Below are 23,820 nucleotides of genomic sequence, written 5' to 3' on the forward strand. Positions count from 1 at the left end.
GCTAAAGTAGGTCTGTAACCCAGGCATCTGCGCTCCAAACACCTGGTGGACTCCTCCACAGCATGTCCTCCGAGATGTCTCCGGGGCAAAGTGACCAGAAGCCGATCTTCTCTGCCCTCCCTGTCCCTGCTGCTGACAAGCCCTGGCGCCCCTTGCCCTCCCTTTCCTTCACCTCCAGTGCACGTCTTCACGACGTCCTGCTGCATCTGCCTCCCAGGTCACACCTCTTTCAGCCGCTGGCGCCCCTCCACCACCGCCAGCTGCATCAGGCCACCGTCCGGGGCTGGAAGCAGCCTCATTGGTGGCATCCTTCTCCACATGGGCACCTGTCCCTCCATCCTTCACGCGCTGCTAGGAGGGCTTTTCTTCAGAGAGAACTGGGGGTGTGTTCCTCCGGTGCTTAAAGGCCTTCAATAGCTTTCCCTCCCTGCATCCCCACGCCCCACCCAGCTCGCCCCTACCCGCCTCTCGAGCTGCCGTTCACTGCTCGTTCTCTGCCATCTCTCTGGATGCAGAGTTACGTCAGCCCCGTCAGACTCCCAAGAGTACATTTCCTACTGTCAACTGAAAAAAATGCACAACATAAAAGATGAGAATTATGTTTTATTCGGCAGACAAAACTGAGGACTTAAGCCCAGGAGGCAGCCTCTCAGATCGCTCTGAGGGACTACTCCATAGAGGTAAGGGAGGAGTCCGGATACAGAGGAGTTTCTGCAACAAAGACCAGGTGGTAGGAACATCAGAAGGTGACTGTTCATTAAAGAAAACCAGACATCCCAAGTTAAGGAATTTAGCACTTTTCTATGTATGGAAGATGGAAGAGTCTGGGCTCACTGAAATCATTCCTTTGCTCTGCACCTCAGCTATCTGGGGCCAGTATCCTGCGCTTTCTCATCTTGAGTCTCCTCAGGGTGCCCCGTTGGAAGGTGGCTGCAGCAGCTGACGGCTTGATGGCGGGCATCCTGTTTTTATCCTGAGTTCCCTCAGTGCTCGCTGATGGGGCAGATATAATGTGATGGCTTGATGGCTGCAACATCCTTTGTTTACTGATAGGGCAGGCAACATTTTTTCATTGACACTGCCTTACAACCTCCTCCCTCACTGGAAAGCCTTGGTTCACTCACATGACTCCAGAGCCCACGTCTGAACCACCGTGCTGGGCTTGCAAGCAGGCGAGGGACTCAGTCCTGAGTGTTCCCTAAACAAGCGCCTCGTACTTCCTATCTGCACCCCTCGGTAGGCCGACCCGTTTAACCTGCAGAAAGCTGAAGACTCCAGGTCATTTTATACACTGAATAGGTAGAATGAGTAAGTACTAGTAGGTAATATTGAATAATTCCTTGTAGAATTATTAACTTTATTTCTATTTTTTTCCAGCGGGGTTGGATTCAGTTTCTTCTTTTGTTGGCTATTGATGACCATCGTGGTTCTGACTTTTGTTGTTGGTGGAAATGTGGAAAAACTGGTCTGTGAACCTTACCAAAACAAAAAGTTATTCCAGGTAAACGTGGTTTTTGTGCCCATTATGAAGAGCTTGAGCCAAAACTTTTCTTTTCCCCTTTCTTGTGGGTTTCTTCGAGAGCAAAAAGGTGAGCAGGTAGTTTGTATTCAGTAGGTTGAGATTCCATCTATTTGTCAGAGCAAAAAAATATGGCAGTACAGTTGACCCTTGAACCACAGGGAGTTAGGGGCGCTGACCCTCCACGCACTCAAAATCTGCGTACAATTTATATTCAGCCTTCCGTATGCATGGTTCCTCCATATCTCCTTTCTTGGATTCAACCAACCTTGGACCATGCAGTACTGTAGTATTTACTACCAAAAAAAATGCGCTTATAAGTGGACCCTCGCAGTTTAAACCCATGTTGTTGAAGGGTCAACTGTATTCTTTTTTTTTTTTTTTAATGTAAGTGAAATCAGTACCAGGAATTAAGGCTTGCTCTTGAATGTTGATTGTAATATTTAGAGAGAATACAATTCTCCTCAGCAGTAGTTCCCAAATGCAGAACATCAGAGGATAAGTTCCCGGGTTCCTTCTATACCTCAAGAGGTTTCTGACATTTCAAATAACTTCCCAGATGACAGTTGCCCAAACAGATGGTTTGAGGGTCGTAAATTTGAAGTGAGAGAGACTGATAAATGACACACCTCATAGCTGAGGGTTGTCCCTGGTGGAAATCTGACGAGGTAGTTGGGAATTGAATTCAAGCTTCACTTTCTCCATCTAAGACCAACTACTTCACACTCTAGGGCACAGGTGCAAGTTTAGCTTCATTAATTAATGAGGAAGTTTTGATCTACATGTCTGTCTTCTAACTTTGGCTTTCCAGTGTTTTTCTCTAGATTCTGATTTTTAAAATATATTTGTTTTCCTATTTTATTGTATCTATTTTTTCACCTCAAATCTGTTATAAAATCAGGTGAATGACTGTTAAAATAAACCAGTTGTGGTGGTGGTATTTTAATTACTCAGTTGGTTGAAGAAAATTAAATTGGGAGCATCAGTTTGTCAAATTATCTCCATTTGGCCTCTTGATAAAAAATAATAATAACACATCAAACCAGACTTCATCATCTTTTGTACTGTGTTAAATTGTTAAAAAGGAATTCTTAAAAAACAGAGGATATTTTGAAACCATTTACACTCCGTAAGTGTATATACAGTCATGTACCAATTATCCCACCTTAAATATACATAATGTGAAGTCAAAGATTGTGCCAGATTTAATTCCTTTTGTCTAGAGGGAAGTAGTGAAGATCTGGGTCTACTGCTTCATGGCTTTCTATTAGATATTCTGAATCAAATTATCTATTTTTCTCCCATTTCTAATGTGTTTATTTTACTAAAATGAAATGTTCCCCCCAAAAAGTAGTCTCAATAATTCCTACTGATGCTATCCAGTGGTCGATATCTTTATTCCAATCACACTATTATTTTCTAGTTTTAAGTTGAAAATCAATGAGGAAAATCATGATATAAAAATCCCCCAAATACCGTATCTTGAACAGAATATTCATTTTATTATATGCATGTATGTTTGTGTAAAACTGTCTTTAAAAAAAAGTTTTTTAATTTGTTCTAGGTTTTGGACACGCCATATTTACTAAATGCGGATTGGAAATACTATCTCTCTGGCATGGTATTTAACAAACCAGATATTCATCTCACTTTTGAACAAGTTTACAGGTATAAATAATTGCATCATGCATTTTTTGCTACTTAGAATGTTGTGTTTTTACAATGAGAATTTTGCTTTCAACATGTCTTTAATTTTAATGGTCAGCTTTCCAGTTTTAGAAGTAAGCTGTTCTCTGGTCTTAGCAGTAAGACCAAAAAGATAATCCTCTCCCTGAAAGCCTTCTAGGCCTTAGGATGGTGCTGTCCCAAGCCGCCCTGTCTTAATTACTAGAATTCACTGGTAACAGTGACCCTAAAATGCATTCTTGTTTAAGAATCACCCTGCCCCAAGTAAATGCCATATAACAAGAATTCATTGGATGGGTCTGTTGATGGAAATAGTCAGTAAACATGGGAATTCCCTGGAGGTTCAGTGGTTAGAACTCGGCGCTTTCACTGCCAGGGCCCAGGTTTAATCCCTGGTCAGGGAACTAAGATCCCGAAAGCCATGGTGTGGCAAAAAAAAAAAAAGAAAAAAATCAATAAACAGTCTATAATAGGAGTAGAAAAGAGTTTTATTTGAGCCAAACTGAGGACTATAGCCCCAGAGACAGCCTCTCAGATAGCTCTGAGGAATTGTTCCAGAGAACCATGGCTTTCAGAATAGTTTTATATCTTGTCAGAACAAAGAACATTAAACAAGTCAGGGATACATTCATTAAAGGTTTCAAAAAAAAAAAAAAAAATCAGGATATACACAGTGAGTCACTATGGCCTTGGCACCTGGGAAGGGAGTCTTATCATCGAAGGTGTACCAACATAGATGTCCCCGGGAGGGAGATATTTAATCTTTATTTTTTACATGGACATTCTCTACTTCTGGTCAATGCACCCTTTTCTTTCATAATTAAAGCCGTTGTACAGTGTGTGTTTGACAGGCCACAAACAGCTTGTTTTAGTTAGCATAAAATTTGAGTTAAATCATGTAGAAGCCAGAATGACTTCCCGAGACCTCAGTATGTGAACATTTCTTTCGTCAGGTCCAAATCTCAGACATGCTAATTGCAGTGCAGCTGGAGATCCAGGCTGTACAGTCAGGCTGCCTGGGCTCCAGTCCTGGCTCTACCATCGGGGCCTTTGTGATCTTGGGCAGTTCCACTTCCTGTCGCTTCAATAGGGATGATGATGATAGTAGTCTGAGTATCACCAGCTCCCCGTCACCTCTAGCGCATGAGACAGCAAACAAGCATCACAGGTGTCAGTCCTCCCCACACCTCGCCTCCACGGCAGACATTGGTCATCAACTGTGGTCTTCTGCTTTGCCCAGAGGGTCACAGGAGCCCTCTCAACAGCATATTCTCGGTAGACATTTTCAATCCATTGGAGTTTCTGTGCACACTTAATCCATCCCTAGGCTTAGAGGAGGAGGCCGAGCTCCTTGGCCCGGTCTGCCAGCTCTCTGTGATTCTGGCTCCTGTGGAACTCTCTGGTCTTACCTCTGTTGGTTAGTGTATCAGACTCTCTGTTCCAATGCCAACCTACTTGGGGCTCCCTGGAGAGGAGTGTCACACCTCTTGGGGATGTGGGAAAGTTGCTTCTCCCAGGCATACCTTGGGACTGGAGGGCCTTGGCTGCTGCACAAGGAAGAGGCGCCCCAGGAGGTGGCCATCTGGGTGGCAAGGATATGCATCAGATGAGACCACCCTGCTTAGCTCAGCCGAGGAGGCGTTTGTCACATTTTAAAGAAGCACGGAGAAGTGAGGCCAAGTTAGGTTTATAGCCGAAGTGGACTGACCGTTTGGATGTTTGTTGCCCCCTCCCTATCTCCATCCTACCCTTAGTCCAACCTTAAGTTTAGTAGGTGAAGCTCAACCCTGGAAACATGGACGGAGATGGTCTGGCAGGGGCTTGATAGAGTTTTAATCTTTTATGAAATCTTTTAATGATAGTGCTTTGTAACTTACCTCTTTCTGACATCTGTTGTTTTTTTTAGATTAGAGTTTATTTCTTCCCAATTTGTAAACTTGTTATTACTCACAGCACTGGAAAGAACACAAAGGACACAGATAGAAGGATGTAGTATTTACCAGTCCTAGTGTATCTGTTGCAAACATGGGACATTTAGTAAAACAGGGAACGAAGTCAGGAATGGCGGGCACCCGGGGGATTCGTGCAGCCACTGGTGATGGCCTTCTGTGTCGACACCCAGATGCCACGTCTGTGGTCACAGATTAAACAAAGACGAACAGTTCGCCTTTCTCTCCATCCTTAGCAGTGGACAGAGGTAGCCACAACTGTCTTTCTGGATCCTGATTTCTCTGTTTATTCCCTCAGTGATTGCAAAGAAAATAAAGGCATTTATGCCACACTTAAGCTAGAGAACACCTACAATATCAGTGAATTTCTCAGCATTAAAGAGGTGAGTAATTAGAACCAATCAGGAAATTGACATTTCTTTACTAAATTCAGTTGTCTTTTTTGTTTTTTGATGAAAGTCACATAAGATAAAAATGAACCATTTTAAAGTGACTTTAGTACATTTGCAAGGCTATGCAACTCTCACCTCTACCTAATTCCAGAACATTTGCAGCACCCCCGACCGGTTGACTTTCTTGAGGCATGAGTTTCTCTAGCAGATGATGGAAGATCCTCTCCAGGGGCCTCCCTGCAGACACTTCACGGGGAAAGAGTTTATCCTTTGAGTGTCCCTCTTCCTGGAGGCACAAACCCCACTTGTTTCCCAGGGATACTGACTCTCCCAGACCAGCCATCCTTTTCTGTCACATCCCTGAGTGGGGACAAGAACCGTGGCCCACAGAGTCCTCACTCCTTATGAATGATGGCTGTGGCCCCAGGGCTCCCAGGTAGGCCCTTAGCAAGAGACAGAGTGGCAACAAGGATGGAAGGGACAGAAGGGAATGACCTCTCCTCCTCCTTTGCCCAGACCGGCACCCAAGTCTTGAGTGTTCAGACTCCAAGGAGAGACCCCTGCAGAGTACACTGGCTGGAGGAAGGGGCAAGGGGGCTTCAGCAGCCCGGGCCGAGGGCGCCCTTAGCCTAGGCTGTGCCCACTCCCTCATACCTGGAGGCCTTCTGGCCTTCTCAGCTGTGCAGGCGAGAATCTTAAGGAACCTTCTTTCTTCTGGGCTTCCGATATAGAAGCAATTACCGAGGAAAATCAAGGGCAGAGGTTGTTCCCCAAACCCCATGGCTTACCCACTGAGGCATCACAGAAAGCTTCCGGGGTTGCCATGAGGCCACAACAGCCTGATGATTTTCAGATGTGAAGAGGTTTATTTGAAAGCTGTATACAAATTTTGGATTCTCTTCCCTAAATATAGCTTGCATGTATTTATAAATAAAATATAATTTTGCAAGCAAGCCCTAATCGATGCCCTCTACTCATTTACTCATTATGCCATGTGCCATTTTCTTGGTGCACCATGATGCGTAGGGTGGGAGAGTGCCCTAGACACGCAGGCCCCCGAGTCATGAACCACGTTCCCGTTGATCTCAAGTCTCTCTATTACCCAAGTCCAGTGCATGCTGCCCCCTTCCCCTGGAAAGCAGCCTGCCCAGCCCCTTTCAGCATCTCTGTTTGTCAAGACTTGCTCAGAAGCCACCTCCTCTCTGTTGCCCTCCCCAGCCTCCTGCCTTGAAAGGCTCTGTCCCTGGTGTCCCAATGCATTTCATGTGCCTTTATCACGACACTGCCTCTTCCCTTTGAGATCTTTGAGGGCGGAGATGCAATATGATTTTGTTTTGCATTCCACCTCCTCACATAGTGCTTGGCATAAGGCATAGGGAAGAAGGCAGGGAGGCGGGGAAGGAATGGGAGGGGAGAGAAGAGAACCGGGAACAAACGCCAGTCAGGTACATGTGCATTTGTTTTGGTCTGTGTAATTTTATTGCTCTTTTAAAGCATTAAGTAGGTGAAGTTTTTGGAGAAGAGTGGATTTATTTATATCTTTCCTTTTTATTATGCAGCATACCGGAAACATAAATAATAATTTTGAAAATATGAATATAAGAATTGACAATATAGTTCTGCTGGATGAGGCAGGAAAAAGAAACCTTATGGATTTCAGCTCTTCAGGAATAGACAAAATAGACTATGGTGCCTTCATGGCTGCGGTATGACCCATATGTTCGCACTTGATCTTTTGGGGAAAAGTTTGGGCATCGTGTGTGTGTGTTTATATATATATATATATAAAATGTTTTTTGTTTTTATTTTTGTTTTTTTATTGAGATGAGATTCACTCAACATGAAATTAACTCTTTTACCAAGTGAGCAATTCACTAGAATTTAGTATAATCACAATGTTACATAACTATCATCTCTATCTAGTTCCAAAGCACCTTCATCACCCCAAAAGAAAGCCTCGATCCCATTAAGCAATTGTTCCCCATTTCCCACTCCCAGCCCCTGGCAACCATCACTCTATGTTCAGTTTCTATGAATTTACCTATTTTGGATATTTCATATGAATGGAATCATACAGTATATGACCTTTTGTGTCTGATAACCTTAACTGGTCCATTTCATGTAGCCCAAGTTTTTTGAGATTCATGTACATTACAGCATGTATCAGTATTTTATTTCTCTTTATGGTTGCATACAAATAATACTGTGTGTATAAGCAAGAATGCAGATGTGTCTAGCTTTAGAGTGTCTAGCCTTACTTTATGGTTATGGACCCATGTTCACTCTGTTGCTTATTACATGTTGTTAAGGTTCAAAAATCCCATATCCATAACACAGCTTTTTACATCTCTTTTGTAGACTGGGAAAAATCCCACAAAAGTGAATCTTTTATCATTTGCAAATGATCTAGAAGTAAAAGCCAACGATTTGGTGAGTTCAGACGGTCCGGTTCAAGGCTGTCATTGTTGTAGCTGTGAAATGTCAGTACCGTTCTTAGAGAAGCTATGGAAGCCTTGTTTAAACACGCCGCTCTGTGCACGTTAAAAGTTCCCATCAGCAGCCATTGCCACGCGGCCTCACAGTCCGTGAGCTTGTGAAGGTTCCCAGGGCAGCTTCAGGGTGCAGGCTCTTCCAGCCTCTGCTCGTGGTGCTGCTGCCCTCACTGCTTCAGCACCGGACCTGCTTTCACTTCGTCCACCCCTCCACTGCCAAACACCTGTGCACACATTTTCTTGCAGTGTAGGGAATGGTAAGTGAGGACATGGAAGGGAGATCCTGTTTGGTGCTTTGCATCGCCAGTAATGAGCGGATAAGGGAGGGCAAAGACACCATCCAAGCCCCATAAGCTTCCCCATTACCAGCTTCCCTGCTGGTTGGTGACTAATGGCTGTAACTGGTCCCTTTCACAAAGCAGCAGACCTGGACTCTGGGGGAAGACCAGGATTTAAATCCTGAGTCAGCCTCTTCCTAACTGTGGGAACTTAGGCACAATATTTCACCCCTGTGTGCCTCAGTTTCCTCATCTGTTAAATGGAGGCAGTAGTAACGCTTGTTAGATGTTACTATACTAAAAATGATTTAGGTGTGGGTTAAATAAAATTTCTCAGTTGATTGAGCCTTGGTTTTCTCATCTGTAAAATGAAGCTATAGCTACTGTAAAGCGGCTTTACAGTGGCTTTATTATGGTGAAGTGAGAGAGAGAGAGAGAAGGCAGCCTCAGGCACTCAGAAAGAACCGATGCGGGTGGGTTATTGCTGAGAGTTCATGGTTCCATGATTTGAAAGAGGGCGTCTTGGCACCATCCCTCCAAGTTCATCATCATATAAGAAGGGTTGCATACTTCTGTCCTGATTAGAGAGAGTGCTCCAGAGTCTGGAAACAGGTACTAATATTTATTTACTTTATTCTCTTTGTAGCCCCAAGGAAATTTGAAACAGACCCTGAAAAATAATGCAGGAATCTTAAGAAATATTCATCGTGACGAAATCATTCCTTTGCAAAAATTAATGGTAACAATCAACAACCTTTGATATTTCGCTGTGACCTGGGCAAACTCTGTTTCACCTAGCTTAATGATATATTCGTATGTCACGCGTAGGTCAAATTTGGTTAACCTCAGGCTAAGAAATTGAGCTATTTTTAAAATAAATGATAGTAGCTGGGCTTTGAAGAGGACACATTTTCAATTTTCACCACAGATTTTCTGCCTTTTTGTTGCCTTTTTCTATTTGAGTGTGAACAGTTATTTTAAATCTGTGGTTGCCTCCTATGTTTTTCTCTCGTTTCCATGGCCTTAAACAGGCTCCCCTAAGCCGTGCAGCAGCTGAAGTGCTGGACTCACTCTTACTTAGTTTATTATTATCAAACTCTCTGTCTTCATACCCTGCCATGAAATATGTGAGGCAAGGCGATGCCCTCTCTTTCCACATTCATTTAGCTCTACTCCCTGTTCTGATGTTCTTTGCCCCTCTCTTCCATCCAGCTTTCTCACTTTTCCTTTCTTTTTTTTCCTCTCTGCCTTCTGGCTTCTTTCCTAAATGCCAGAAAGGCAGTTTGTAACAGAGAAAGAACATGGGCTCTGGAGTCAGGTCGACCTGATTTCAAATCTTGCTTCTGCCTCCCCGAAGTCCTTTGGCTTTCAGTTTTCTCATCTAAAAATGGTGGGAAGGGTCCTTGCCTCACTGTTACCTGGCTCTTGGACATGAAGGATCTGACCTCCCAGAGGGACTCTGCAAAAAGGAGCCATTATTATTATGCTTGCATGTGGGAGGGTCATGTTTGCAGTCATCAAGGGGGCGACTGCGTGGGAACCAGGTTACAGAGTCAGCCTGCTCAGGTTTGAAGAAGCTTATTCGTCCGTTTGACTCCAACTTCAGAATCTTCTAGAACTAGTGTTTACCATCTCTCTCTTCATTTTTTCTCCTGCCTTTCTAATTCAGTCGAGTCTTCACAAAGTCCTCCTCTACAGTTTTCTTAATTTGTGTGCTGCACTCATCACAGTTCTCTCTCTGCTATACTTTATGCCTAGCACAAATATGTTAACATTTTAAGCTGGTGTTGACATGTTCCTTAAAGGCTTTCCTTCAAGTAGACACAGGACTCCTTGGCCTTTTCAGAGTTCGGGCAACCTACAATTAGGCAAGTTGTTCTGTGGATGTGACCTACACTCTAAACCAGGGGTTAGCAAACTGTGGCCCTGAAAACTGCAGCCCATGGGCCCCATCCGGCCTGCTGCCTGTATTTATTTATTTACTTACTTATTTGTTTATTTATTTATTTTGGCCACGCCCTGCCGCATGTGGGATCTTAGTTCCCTGATGAGGGATTGAACCTGGTTCCCCAGTTAGTGGAAGCTCAGAGTCCTAACCACTGGACCACCAGGGAATTCCTCTGCTGCCTGTTTTTACAAATAAAGTTTGACTGGAACACAGCCAGGCCCACCTAGTTTACAGATGATCTGTGGCTGCTTTTGGCTACAAGGGCAAAGTTGAGAGATTAGGACAGGGTATGGGCCACAAAGTCTACAGTATATACTATCTGGTCCTTAACCGATAAAGTTTGCCAATTCCTCATCTAAACCATGCAAATTAAGCCACTCTTGTTGAACAGGTTTTACTGTAAACAATGCCTGCCACTTTGAGCAAACCTGATTCAAAAGAGTTTTGTGGCTACCTTACACATGGTGTGCTGCCCTTTCAAGCTCTAGAATATGTATCCCAATTTTCTTCTTCAGGTTTTCTTATACCCAAATATGTGAGGTGCATATTGTTCCTCGTGTCTGTTGTTTTTTCTCGAATGAAACTATTACAGAGTAAAGTCGGATTTGATTGCTGACTTATGGGTCGGGGGGATACAAAGCACGTGATCTTGCAGCTTCATGTAACGGGTCAGGAAATATGATCTGTGTTTATTCACCAGAGTGCTGTGCACCAAAAATTGAAGGAGCTTCAACAGAAAAGCAGTGGATTGGGGGTAAGGATTTGTTTTCTTTCTCTGTCTTGGGGTCTTCTTACAAAAGCACACACAGACTTTCAGAGATGTTGGGTTTTGCAGGTACTTTAAGTAAAATCAAGTCTCAGTTATCCACCCATTTTAAACACCAAATTGGGTTTTCCCACCCTCTCCTTTCTACAAGGACCTCTGTAAATGAAGACCTCATCCTGGCATGTTATGTACACAGGAGAAAGCTGTTTTTGGATGTGTAGGATGCAAGTATAGGTGGTACATCGGTCACTTTTACAGAGATAATGCTGCTTGACAAACAGCCTCCAAATCCCAGTGCCTTCCACACACAAACTTTCACTCTCACTAGAAAACCAGTACAGTACCACCCCATCTGTGTTCCATTGGCCAAAGCAAGTCACAGAGCCAAGCTCACCATCATGGGGTGGGGACGTATACCCATCTCCTGGGAAGCCAAGCCAGGGAAGATGTCACTAATCATGAACAGCTAGTAGAGTCTTAACTAGCAAGTCATGGGGGTGTGGGGCTGAGTTAACAGTACTCGCATCAACATACAAACTGTCTGATGAAATTCTTTTATCACTTGATACCGTGTCGACCGTTGCTGTGTTTTCCAGGTGAAAGTGGCCAATATCAGTCTCGTTTTGGATTCTGCTCAGGACTTCATCACAAACCGAATCTCCACAATTATTGCTGAAGTAAGTTGTTATGCCAATAAGTGGGTGTGTGACCATAACTGCATGATTACATAGAGTATGGTAGAGTCATTTTAATGGCTCTATTACTCTTTGATGTCTTTCCAGGAAAGTAAGAAGTATGGGAATTCGATAATGAGCTACTTTGAACGTTATCTGCAGTGGGTCAAGATCTCTGTAAGTGGTTTATCATTGATGAACATAAGGGGGCTGTGTCTTGGGATAGTTATTTTCTAGGATAAAATCAGGAGGAAATCAAATTAAATTCACAGAAATTAGACAGAAGATAAGTAAAAGGACCTTGAATGTAGGAGCCACGGGTGGAGGCACCATGAGACTCAGCACAAGTGTGTCCATGCTGGGCAGCTTCCCGGGCCTGCCCACCGCAGACAGCATGCCCCTTGCATTCTCCCCCGGCTCCCTTTGCTCATTACTGTAGGAATTCTGGTCTCCTCGACTGTGTCTCCCCTGGCAAACCGTGAGCTCCTTACGTTAGAGTCCATTTGCAGCTGTGGTTTGTACACGCCCTGGGCAGCACTGAACCTGCTATGTCATTGGTGTATTTGTCGACTAGGGGGCTTAAACAACAGGAGCTTATTTTCGCACAGTTCTGGAGGCTGGAAGTCCAAGATCAGAGTGTCGGCAGGTTGGTTTCTTCTGAGGCCTGTTTCCTTGGCTTGTCGGTGGCCGTCTTCCCCTTGTGTCCCCACGTGGTCTTCCTTCTGTGTCTGTGTCCAAATTTCTTTTATAAAGACACCAGTCCTATTGGATTAGTCATCTTAGTGACCTAATTTAACCTGAATTCCTTCTTTGAAGACCCTATCTCCATATACAGTCACGTTCTGAGGTACGGGAGGTTAGGACTTTGACATGGGAACCTTTGGGCGACAAAATTCGGTCCATAAAGTTAAGTCTCCATGAATAAATGAGTAGAGAGAAGTGGAGGAGCAGAGTGAAGTTTCCAGTGGCGCACGCAACCTATGGAGAATTATAGTATCTTTTCTCCACACCCTCTCCAGCATTTATTATATGTAGACTTTTTGATGATGATCATTCTGACTGGTGTGAAGTAATACCACATTGTAGTTTTGATTTGCATTTCTCTAAGAATGAGCGATGTTGACCATCTTTTTATGTGCCTGTTGGCCATCTGTATGTCTTCTTTGGAGAAATGTCTATTTAGGTCTTTTGTCTTTTTGGATTGGGTTGTTTGTTTTTTTTGTTATTGAGCTGTATGAGCTGTTTGTATATTTTGGAAATTAAGCTCTTGTTGGTCACATCGTTTGCAAATATTTTCTCCCATTCCTTAGGTTGTCTTTTTGTTTTATTTATGGTTTCCTTTGCTGTGCAAAAACTTTTAAGTTTAATTAGGTCTCATCGCTTTATTATTGCTTTTGTTTCCATTACTCTAACGAGAGGGATCCAAAAAATATTGCTGCAATTTATGTCAAAGAGTGTTCTGCCTATGGTTTCCTCTAGGGTTTTATAGTATCCAGTCTTACATTTAGGTCTTTAACCCCTTTTGAGTTTATTTTTGTATATGGTCTTAGAGAATGTTCTAATTTCATTCTTTTACATGTAGCTATCCAGTTTTCCCAGCACCACTAATTGAAGAGACTGTCTTTTCTCCATTGTATATTCTTGTCTCCTTTGTCATAGATTAATTGACCATTAGTGCGTGGGTTTATTTCTGGGCTTTCTATCCTGTTCCACTGATCCATGTGTACCCTTACCCCACTTTTTATAAAACTAACAGTGAAAAAGCCTATAAAGAGAGTGTATACGGTTGTTTGAGCTTGGAGAAACATAATGTTATTAATATGGGCTGCCTTGTAAGGTAGAGGTGGAAGAAAAGGGGGAGATGAGCCAACCAATAAAGGAAAAGAAATAAGGCACACTCCCCACCCCAGGAACTAGCATCTAGCTTATTGTACTTACTCCAGAGTTTTTTGAATGAATAAATATTGTTTTCTTAAGCTAATGGGATTGGAGCATCTGTCTGTGATTCATTAAACTTGTTTAGTCTTACCTCAGTAATGAGTACTTTGTTTTCTGTCTTCTGTCAGCAGGTCCTGCCATTTTTGTAAATAAAGTTTTATTGGCACACAGCCACACCCATTTGTTCATATATTGTCTGTGGCTGTTTTCGCCCCACCATGGCAGAGTGGAGCAGTTGCGACAGATATATCTCAGCCCAGCCTGCAAAGTCTAAAATATTTACCCTCTGGCCCTTTATAGAAAAAAGTCTGCCAACCCCTGTTCTAAAATGTAGACTTATTCATTACCTAACTTTCCACTTTTTTCCCACATCCTTTGTCAGACTACAAAGGGGTCAGGTAAGAAATTCAGACTGAGGCACTGTGCTGACCACGTATACTCTTTAAGTCTCTGCAGAGTCCAGCAAGATGGGTCTTACTTTTCCAAATAACAAACCAGGGAACTAAAAACCGAGGCTCAGAGAGAATTGGGGTCTTCCTTTCAAGTACATACTTTTTTATGTCGTAGAACTCATCCATAGAAATCAGCTATCAGCTCCATATCCAGAGGGCCTAAGGATTCTTTTTGTGAACAGGCCAGAAGTGAATAGGGTGTTTAATTTTATTCTTGTGGAATTTTGTGGGTGTGGCTTCATCAAAGTTTGCCTGTTTTTCTTACCCCCATAGATCACTGAGCAAATGGCAGCCTGCAAACCAGTGGCCACCGCCCTAGATTCGGCTATTGATGTCTTTCTGTGCAGCTACATTATCGACCCCCTGGTAAGAATTTCATCTTTCAAAAGAAGAAAACACAATAAACTCATTATCTTTGATTTTTTTTTCAGATGGTAGTTCACACTATAATATAAAATAGGTTTCTGCTTGGGTCTGTTACAGTTGTAGAATCCAAGACCTAAGATCTAAAATGTAGATGAATGTGTTCTGACACTAATAAGCTAGAAAAGTCAAAGTCCTCACTGCGTATCTTCATTCCTTACTTGAATTTTATTTACAGAAGTCAAGAGGCCCTCATGAAGAAAACTGTTTGTCTGAAATAATTAGAAAGGAACATCACTGGTATGCAGATGGCCAATATTCCAAAGGACTCTTAGTGCAGCTATATATGTAACCCTAAAGCTATAGCAAACTTAGTTTAATTTTTGAGTTAATAGCCCTTTAAGATGTTACCATTGGGCTGGTAAGTTCCAGTTAACCAAGTTTATTCCTCAGCTCTGTTCACTCCTCGATATACACTGACTCTCTCCATGAGTCAATCCTCTCATTCCCTTCACTTAAAGCACCTCAGTGGCTTACTGTTAATACCACAGGAAGGATCAGGATCCTTACTGTTATGCTCTAGGCCCTGCATGATTGGGTACCTGCCCATTGGCACATTTTGTACTATCTGATCACTTTTCTCACTGTGCTTCAGTGTTTTCTTTCATTTCTTTATATACTCCAATAAAGATGTTAAAAAAAAAAAATCTAGATTTCCCCACCCCAGGGCCTTTGCATATGCCAGTTCCGCTGCCTAGAAATTAGACACAAGCTCCTTCTCCCTCTCTCTCTCTCATTCTTCCCCTCCACACCCATACCCCACCTAGCTGACTCCTCTAGGTCTTATAATATAATGGTTGAGAACACAGACTCTGAATTCAAATTCCACTTCTACATTTTCTGAGCTCCGTGACGTGGAAAAATTATTTATCTTTTCTGAGCTTCTTCACCTTAATAGGGTTGTTTTGATGGTTCAAAGAGAGACTACATGGAAAGCCCTTAACACCTTTCCTGGTACATTAACACACTCCATAAATGTTCACTGTTATTAGCTGTTGTTCTGTTTTCGGGTCTTAGCTCAAACATATCTTTTTTTCAGGGAAGGTTTTTCTGATCTTCCCAACTACATTTGGCTCCCTTTTGTACACTCCCATGGAACTTTCTGCTTTTCCTGTAGAGATGTTTTTGCTGTTTGTATTGTACATCGGTGTGGCTCTTTGGTAAGACCTGTCCCCCGCAACACACACTAGACTCTGAACTCAATGAGCACTAGCTGTGTGTTCACTGCTGTGACCCTGTCATCTGGAGTGTTGTCTGGCACAGGCCGTAGGATGATCAGATAGCTGCCTGTCACAGTACATTCAGATTGCTCTATCCGTCCATCTCTCTGTTCCATTATCACTTGTCTCTGTGGGAGGGACTTTTGTACCTGGATGGAAATGATCCTGCCACTTTCCCAGCCATGCAGATCCCCCGCCTTGGTCTCCTGGCTGCTTCCCTCCCCTTCTGACTTTGTACCCTTTTGTCTGCTGCTTGGAGCCCCTGCTGATGGCTTTGATTAAAGCCCTCATTAGGGGAGCCCTCGGTTAGTTAGGCTGGTTCATTCTGAACTGATCTCCTTGCGCCCAGTCTCCACTGCCTGCCCGCAGCCAGTCAGATCACCCAACTAGCAGATGCCTCTCCAAAACAATCGGGGACCACTGGAGGGGAGGCCTGGAGGGTGCTCAGGAAGACTGTAGGCTAGAGCTTTGTAGCAGGTGGTTTAAAGAGTAAGGAAGAGTTCTGGCCTTTGGCTCTGCCAGGAAAATCGACTCCCGGCTGGCAAACATGTTTCTTTTATATCTTGATTGTACCCAGAAGGGTTGAGGCAGCTTCCAGTAAAAGGTATGGTTGTCATAACGCTCTAAGCCTCTCAAAACAAGGTTGAAAGTGTAGAAATCTACCAATAAAAGAATATGTGGGAAAGGAGAACAAATTTACTGAAAATTCTGGGCCAAGTGATGCCACTCTGTCCAACGCTAAACTCAACCAGGAACAAAGCAGAAGCGCAGTGGCCGAGACATGAGGGTCTGGGCAGTTGTTTTTATGTCCGAGCTGCCTTTTACCTCCCAGTGGGCTGGGGAGGGCTGCTCTAGTGTTATAGGGTTATCCTAAGGCAGGGGCCGCAGACTTGAGCCTCTACAGGGATCTGGAAGGTTGTAGATTTACAAAACAGGCCAAGGCCAGATGCTGGCTAGTGTCTGGTACCCACAGGGCCATACTGGTTGTGCACAGCCATCTCTGTTCTGATTGGTGGGTCAGGTTAAATAATGTTGGGTATCACCCCTGTAAGAGCTAGTGGTATGGCCTGCAACAAACTGAGGACAGATACCCCTGTTGAAGGAAGAACCATCACTCAGCTCCAGCTGATGTTGCCTTGTGGGAACGAGGGCTCAGCATTACGAGATCCGACTTGAGACTTTTCGAGAAAAGACGTAAAGCCAGGTTTCTGTGTGACATCTGACTTAGGAATATAGGCAGCTGTCTTTTAAAAAATACTTTAACATCGCTTTTTAGGCAGAACAGGATTGAATTCAGCCCATGACCGTCCTTAAAGATTGGTTAAATTCATCATGGAACGTTTGTTGGGGGCATCGTTACAGTACCAAGCATTGCATCTGTTTTCTTCACATGATAGTGTTTTGGGATGAGGCTGCTGCCAATCCCACTGTTCAGAGGCAGAGCAAAGCCAGGAAGTTTAATGAGCCACCCTCACATCAGAACAACTCAGAGACGGATCTGAGCTCAGGCCTGCAGGCTGTCCGTGCTCTTATGGCTGGCCTCAAAGCCGGGAGCCGTCTAGTGGGATGGTTAGCTGTTGTTTGGGGGCGTCCTAGATGCTAAACCTTGCTTCAGCACTTGCTGCCTCTGTTCCTCATTTGTAAAATAAATATGACAATAGGATCTATTCAAGGTTTTCAGAAAGATGGAATGATTTATCATAACAGGTAGCACTTCACACAGTGGCCGGCTCGTCTGAAGTTCACAAAGTTAGAATCCATTAAAAAAACTGCAAAATAAAGTTATTTTCCCCAAGCCAGTGTTGTTTTCCGTTTCCCATCTTCAAGCATCTAATCCTCATGATTTTCCTTTTTCCCCGCAGAATTTGTTTTGGTTTGGTATAGGAAAAGCTACCGCATTTTTACTTCCGGCTATCATTTTTGCTGTAAAGCTGGCTAAGTACTACCGTCGAATGGATTCTGAAGATGTATATGACGATGAGTAAGTAGACAAGAGGCTGGGGAATCATTTTCTAAGTGGCGCTACCTTCCAAGCACTTGCTAAAGAACGGCTCTGATGCAATTAAACTCGATTTTTTTTTTTTTATGATTACAACTATATGACATTCTTTTTTTTTAATGTATTTTTTATACAGCAGGTTCTTATTAGTTATCCATTTTAAACATATTAGTGTATATATGTCAATCCCAATCTCCCATTTTTTTTTTATGATTACAACTATATGACATTCTTTTTTTTTTTAATTTATTTTTTTATACAGCAGGTTCTTATTAGTTATCCATTTTATACATATTGGTGTAATAGGTCATCCCTATTCAGATGAAATTTTTGTACTGGTTTTCTTATGCTTATTTTAACTATTTTTCCGCTTGCTTAATTGTCTCAGCTTCCTTAACCAGCCTTCTTATTTCTTGTTTGCAGTTCCTCTGTCTCGGGGACTTGGCACTTTACCTTATAACTGTTTTTACTAGTTTTCATTTTGGCTCCATGGTCCACCCTTCACTCTGTGCCTGGTGAACTTGTATTCAAAATATGTTCACTTTGACTTCATTTACCTCCTTCTTAATATGTGTTTCTCCTGAATTTGCTTTGTCAACATCTGTATTAGAGTAAAAAGGTGGGGGGATGCAGCTATTGAACTGTAATTGTAATTGAAAAATCGTTTTATCTCCCTTTTTTGTGTTTTATAGTGTTGAAACTATACCCATGAAAAAAGTAAGCCTTTTCTTTTTTAAGCCATATTTCTAAGGTGGGACTGGGGAGGGCTTTATTATTAGATGACAAACTTTTAAAACTAAAATAATAACATTAAGTTACATAACAACAATAAATACGCCCGGATAAAAATAAATGCTGATGCCTCTTAAAATGAGAGCTGGCGCGTGGAGAAATCCTTGTTGAATGAATGAAAATTGTCTATGTTAAATTTATTAATATATAAAATGCTTGTTTGGATCTTTGGTTTTTTAAAGGGAAGAAAATGTAAATATACTTTTTTACTTTCTTTGTAGATTTAACAAATTGTTATATACTTTCTTACAACCATTACATTGTCTTTGTAATCCATGATGTAAATGCTTCATCTTAGAAATAACATGGTGTTTTTGGTGCATTTATTTTTGTTACAGTATGGAAAATGCTAATACTGGTTCTCGTAGACATCAAGCCCCCAGTATGGAAAATGCCAATATCGGTTCTCATAGACATCGAGACACCCAGACAAAGTGAACAAAGTTTTTAAACAGATCCAACTGCACGAGTTCATGACCTGCAGCATCTCCAAATATTGGGAAAGAAACCTTCCATTCAGGAGCTTACAGAGTTCAGTGGGTCACATGGAGTATGCACTGACTGGCCTAAGAGTGGAAAGCGCACACGCCTAATTTTTAGAAGTTTTGCTTTAATCATCTGAGCCTTCTATGAAAATTTTAATATGTAAAACATTCATGAATTCCCACTTTAGCCTTTGGAGCAAGACAGGAATTTGGGCACATTTCATCCAATGGGAACTTCGACTCCTAGTTAGAGAAAGTCCAGAAAATAGCAGATCTGTGTGTGAACAATAAAAGAATGATTTCAGAATTATGACTCTAATCTTCTTATTGAAAAATAGATCTAAACTACAGATGTCAATGAAGTCTCTGTATTATCTTCTTAGGGCGGCTATAACACATCACACAAACTGAGTGGCTTAAAGCAACGTGTTCTTGAACTTTTATGGAGGCCAGAAGTCTGAAATCAACACATCAGCAGAGTTGGTTCCTCCCAGAGAGCCTGAGGGAGAGTCTGTTCCGGGCTTTTCTCTTTTCGAGATTCTGATGATTGCTGCCGATCCTTGGCCTTCCTTGTCTTGTAGATGTATCACTCCAGTCTCTGCCTCTGTCTTCACATGGAGCTTCCCCTTGTGTGTGTATGTCCCAATTCCCCTTATCTCCTAAGGACACCAGTCACTGGGTCAGGGCCCATCCTAAGCAAGAATGACCTCACCTTCATTTCATCGTATCTGCAAACAACCTATTTTCAAACAGTCACAGGTTCTAGGTGGACATAAATTTGGTGGCGGGGTAGGCGAGGGGGAGATTATTCCCCTCACAAAACACACACAGTCACCCAACAACAATAGCAAATAGCCAAAGAGATAGAGAATTGGACACAAAAGAAAGTGACACTGTACACACAGAAATGAAGGTAAATTACCAAAATCAGAAATGGCAGAAAATAAAAAAATGTTAATAGACATACACAAAATAGTGACTCATTTCCCTCTTAATTTTAACCTTTAAGATTTGTCTGTATCTAAGAGCACATTAATAACCCACTGCATGTGTCAGTCGATTGTCTCTCCATCTAACCCAGTGATGCCAGCCCCTGCTACACAGTGGATTCATCTGAGGGAGGAGCTTTTTAAAAATACTGATGTTTGGGTCCCATCCCAAGAGATTCTTATGTAGTTGGTTAGGGATGTGGCTTGAGCATGTGGATTTAAAATTTTTCCCAGGTGATTCTGATGTACAGCCAGGGTTGAGAAATACTGCCTCTGGTTAATTAAATCAGAATTTCTGAGATGTATCCCAGGTAATTCTCATGTGTAACCTGGGTTGAGAATTACTGATACAGCTTCTACATGCATTTCATCTGATTTATATATATATTCATTGATCATCTACTATGTCCCAAGCACTGTGCAAGACACTGGATGGGGAAGAGGTGAGCTAACAGACTAGATCCAGCCTCCTAGGAGCTCAGTGTCAGTGGTGGAAACCAAGACGACCCATTTGATGAGTATATGAGAGACACAGAAGGCTGTGGGGTGGTGGAAGTCAGGGGAGGGTTCCTGCAGTTGAATTTCTGAAAAATATATGCATGAAAAACCTATGACACATTTAACAAATCTGTTTCTTATGAAGGTTCTGTGCCTTTCACTTGTCCCCTCCTGTAATCCTCACTGCATCCCTATGGGGTCAGCAGTTTTAGTTCTAATTATAAACGAAGTGGCCTGAAGCTTACAGAAGTGAGTTGTCCAATATCACCCAGCTCATAAGTGTTTGGGTCAGAAGAGGATCCAGGTCCCCCAGATGCCATAGCTCCTGGCTCTCCTGTTGAATCTATTCCATTAGCGCTAACCTTAGTGCTCTGTTGCCTCTGCTTAGTCATGCTGGCTCTGCATCTTTTGTAAAAGAATGTTGCCTACAACCTGAAATATACAGGATAGCCCATTCTCAAGGCTCTGACCTTTAGAGGTGTAACGCTTTGCCATTCATATAGAGATAAACAGAGAATGATATCTGTCCCGTTGTGAGGTTTATAGGAACATTGTGACCAGACCTGTAAGAACAAAGGATTCCGGCACCAAAAAGTTTGCAACAATCAGCGCACCCCTTTCCCTTTTAGTGTAAAACAAGCCTGGATTCTAACTCGGGTAAAATGGTTCTTTGAGACACTAGTCCACCATCTTCTGGGTCTGCTGCTTTCCGAATAAAGTCGCTTTTCCTTGCCTCAACACCTCATCTCTCGATTTATTGGCCCATCCTACAGCGAGCAGTACGAGCTTGGACTCAGTCACAACGTCACAAGCTAGGGTGGGTTTTGGCACAGACCGCTTACTGACAACATTTCAAACTAAAATCACCAGATAGCTGTCTGGGGTTCTCTAATGATGAAATGCAGTATCAATCAGTGCTACTCAAAGTGTGGCCTGAGGACCAGAAGGATCACCTGGGGAGCTCAAAAAAAGGCTAATTCTGACTCCACCCCAGACACCCTACATCAGAGTCTCTGAGGGTGAGGCCCAGGAATGTGTATTCTAACAAGCTTTCCAGATGACTCCAAAGTACATAAAGTTGGCCAAGCATACTTCAAATCACCCTGATGGAAAAGATCATTTAGAAACTAGCTTTTGTCCAAGAAATGTGGCTAAGCCCCAGTGCAAACTACTGATTTTTGGTGCCTATGTAAGGGCTGCAGGGGAAAGGGGAGAGGGTGGAGGCAGTCCTGAGAGCATGTTCATGGCTAACCACCAGGCCCAAACCCACCATCCTTCCATCTGAAATGCCTGTTTCCACTCCCATCTTCCTGAAGAAGGGGCTCCTGCACGCCTTCATTCCCTCCCTGAAACACCACTGCCATCAAGTCAGATGAGTGACACCCACCACTTCTCCGCCCTCTTCTAAATGAGCATTTACTCTATTGCTCTCTCTCCCCAACAAGATCTCAAACCCTTGTGTACAAAGCCCAGGTCTTAAGTTCCTTTGAGTCCCCATAGCCCTTTAGAGTGTTAACCACAATTTCAGAAATGGACATCTGATTAGAGAGGTGTTTATTTGGGATTTGTTAGGAGTGCATCCCAGGAGACACAGATTAAAGATGTAACCAAGCAGGACCCTATGGGACCTTGCCAGGACAGTCACCCCTACCCCACCATGTCCTCTGCCTGCCTCTTGTTTGTAGAAAAACTTTAGTCTCCTTGGCCTTCCCCAAGTTGCAAAGAATAAATTTAATCAGATAAGTGAGAAAATGCAGAAACAAAGGAAAATAGTCAAGCAAGACAAAATAATAATTGTTTAGCAATTAAACAAAGTGTATGACCTTTAGTTCCTCCCCAGGGGCTCTAGATAATATTCTGAGCCATGTCCTTTGAGCTGTTTTGCAGAGACTGAAACCCCCACCAGGTGGAAGAAGTTAACTGTATGCTGCCCACAAGCACGTAGACCCCAGACCAGTTGGAACCAGAAGGTTGATGATGTTGACTCCTGATGACCTCACCACCAACTAGTCAGAAGAATGTCCATGAGCTGATGACACACCCTGCAACCCTCTCCCTCACCCTGTCTTTGAAAACATTTCCTGCCATTTGGGAGTTCAGGTCTTTTAAGCACTAGCTGCCTGGACTCCTTGCTTAGCACCTTGCAATAAATGCTGCACTTTCCTTCACTACAGCTGGTGTTAGTAGATTGGCTTTACTGCACACGGGTGAGCAGACCCAAGTTTGGTTTGATAAGAAAGAAGCACTTGAATTGTGTTCCACCAGACTAGAAAATGGGGGAAGCTTATAAAGGCAAAACACCTCACGGTGACATAAAGTTGTTTGTCAAGAGTTAGAATTGGAGCTGGCAAGAAGTAAAGGTGCTTGTTAAGGAAGGATTGGTTGGGGTTTGAATGAATACAGTGTTGTGAGGTGCAGAGGGGATTTTGAAACTACAGGGTTGCAACTAGCAGCTGCTAGCAGATAATGTTTGCAAATGTAATGCTGGTGGTACCCTTGAGTTTGATACTACTCAGAGAAAATTCAAGTTCTCAGGGACACAGGAACATGTCTGAAAGCACAACCACAAAGGCCACCCAGCTCCATTTTGGATGTCTGAACCACAGTTACTCCATTTTGATTTTTAAATGATCTTAAATATGTCATCAAGAGGCAGTATGGACTGATACTGGATTGGACTCAGAGACCTCAGTTCAAAAGTGCTCTCCCTTGAGAAGCAACTCAAGCTCCTTTAGCCTCATCCCCCCCACTCTGTTAAATGGGGAGGGGATTACACCCACCTCATTGGGTGGATGTGATGGTCATCATGATGGCTAGCACTGAGTAGACTCAATAAAGGAGAGCTAATGTCACCTGCCAGTGACATGGTAGGCTTTCAATATATAGCAGATCATGTTTCTTTTTGAGGCAGTGAACTCCTTGTCACTGGGGGTTCAAGGAAGGCTGGTCAAACTATCCTACCTGTGAGAGGCCATGAAGAGGTGTTTCCATTCAGTTCAAAGAGGAAAGGAAAGGGAAGGTGGAAGAGTAGGGAGTACCAGGATCTATCTCCCCACTTGAAAATGAATTGCACAGGCAGAATCTGTCTGCTATAATTATTATGGAACCCTGGAGTCTATTGAAGGCTGCCAAATTCCAGAGGAAGTCTTGGATGGTAAATTATGGTTAATTTTGGTCAATTTCAACTCTAAGCTCTGTAGCCACTACCTATTCCCCCACCCTACTCCGATGGCAGCCAGTCAGTGGTGCATGAGTTCCTGGAGTAGCTTGCACACAGACATTGAGGGCAAGAATGGGCATTAAGGACCCTGTCCTTCAGA

General features: G+C 43.0%; 1 protein-coding gene across 4 annotated transcripts in view; it reads left to right on the top strand.

Annotated features, from left to right (window-relative positions):
• Positions 1–19,320, top strand: part of PROM1 (prominin 1) — a 95,993-nt gene extending 76,673 nt beyond the window's left edge. For all 4 annotated transcript variants that reach the window (XM_059923303.1, XM_059923302.1, XM_059923304.1 and 1 more), the window contains exons 13-25: positions 1,378–1,501; positions 3,084–3,187; positions 5,453–5,537; positions 7,106–7,252; positions 7,905–7,976; positions 8,963–9,055; positions 10,965–11,018; positions 11,627–11,707; positions 11,813–11,881; positions 14,368–14,460; positions 17,600–17,718; positions 18,429–18,453; positions 18,867–19,320. In XM_059923303.1, coding sequence (XP_059779286.1) covers positions 1,378–1,501; positions 3,084–3,187; positions 5,453–5,537; positions 7,106–7,252; positions 7,905–7,976; positions 8,963–9,055; positions 10,965–11,018; positions 11,627–11,707; positions 11,813–11,881; positions 14,368–14,460; positions 17,600–17,718; positions 18,429–18,453; positions 18,867–18,881 — 1,081 coding nt within the window. In that variant the 3' untranslated portion in view covers positions 18,882–19,320. The remainder of the gene's footprint in view (positions 1–1,377; positions 1,502–3,083; positions 3,188–5,452; positions 5,538–7,105; positions 7,253–7,904; positions 7,977–8,962; positions 9,056–10,964; positions 11,019–11,626; positions 11,708–11,812; positions 11,882–14,367; positions 14,461–17,599; positions 17,719–18,428; positions 18,454–18,866) is intronic.
• The last annotated feature ends 4,500 nt before the right edge of the window (positions 19,321–23,820 follow it).

Source organism: Balaenoptera ricei, chromosome 5 (genome assembly GCF_028023285.1).
Source record: "Balaenoptera ricei isolate mBalRic1 chromosome 5, mBalRic1.hap2, whole genome shotgun sequence".
NCBI lineage: Eukaryota > Metazoa > Chordata > Mammalia > Artiodactyla > Balaenopteridae > Balaenoptera > Balaenoptera ricei.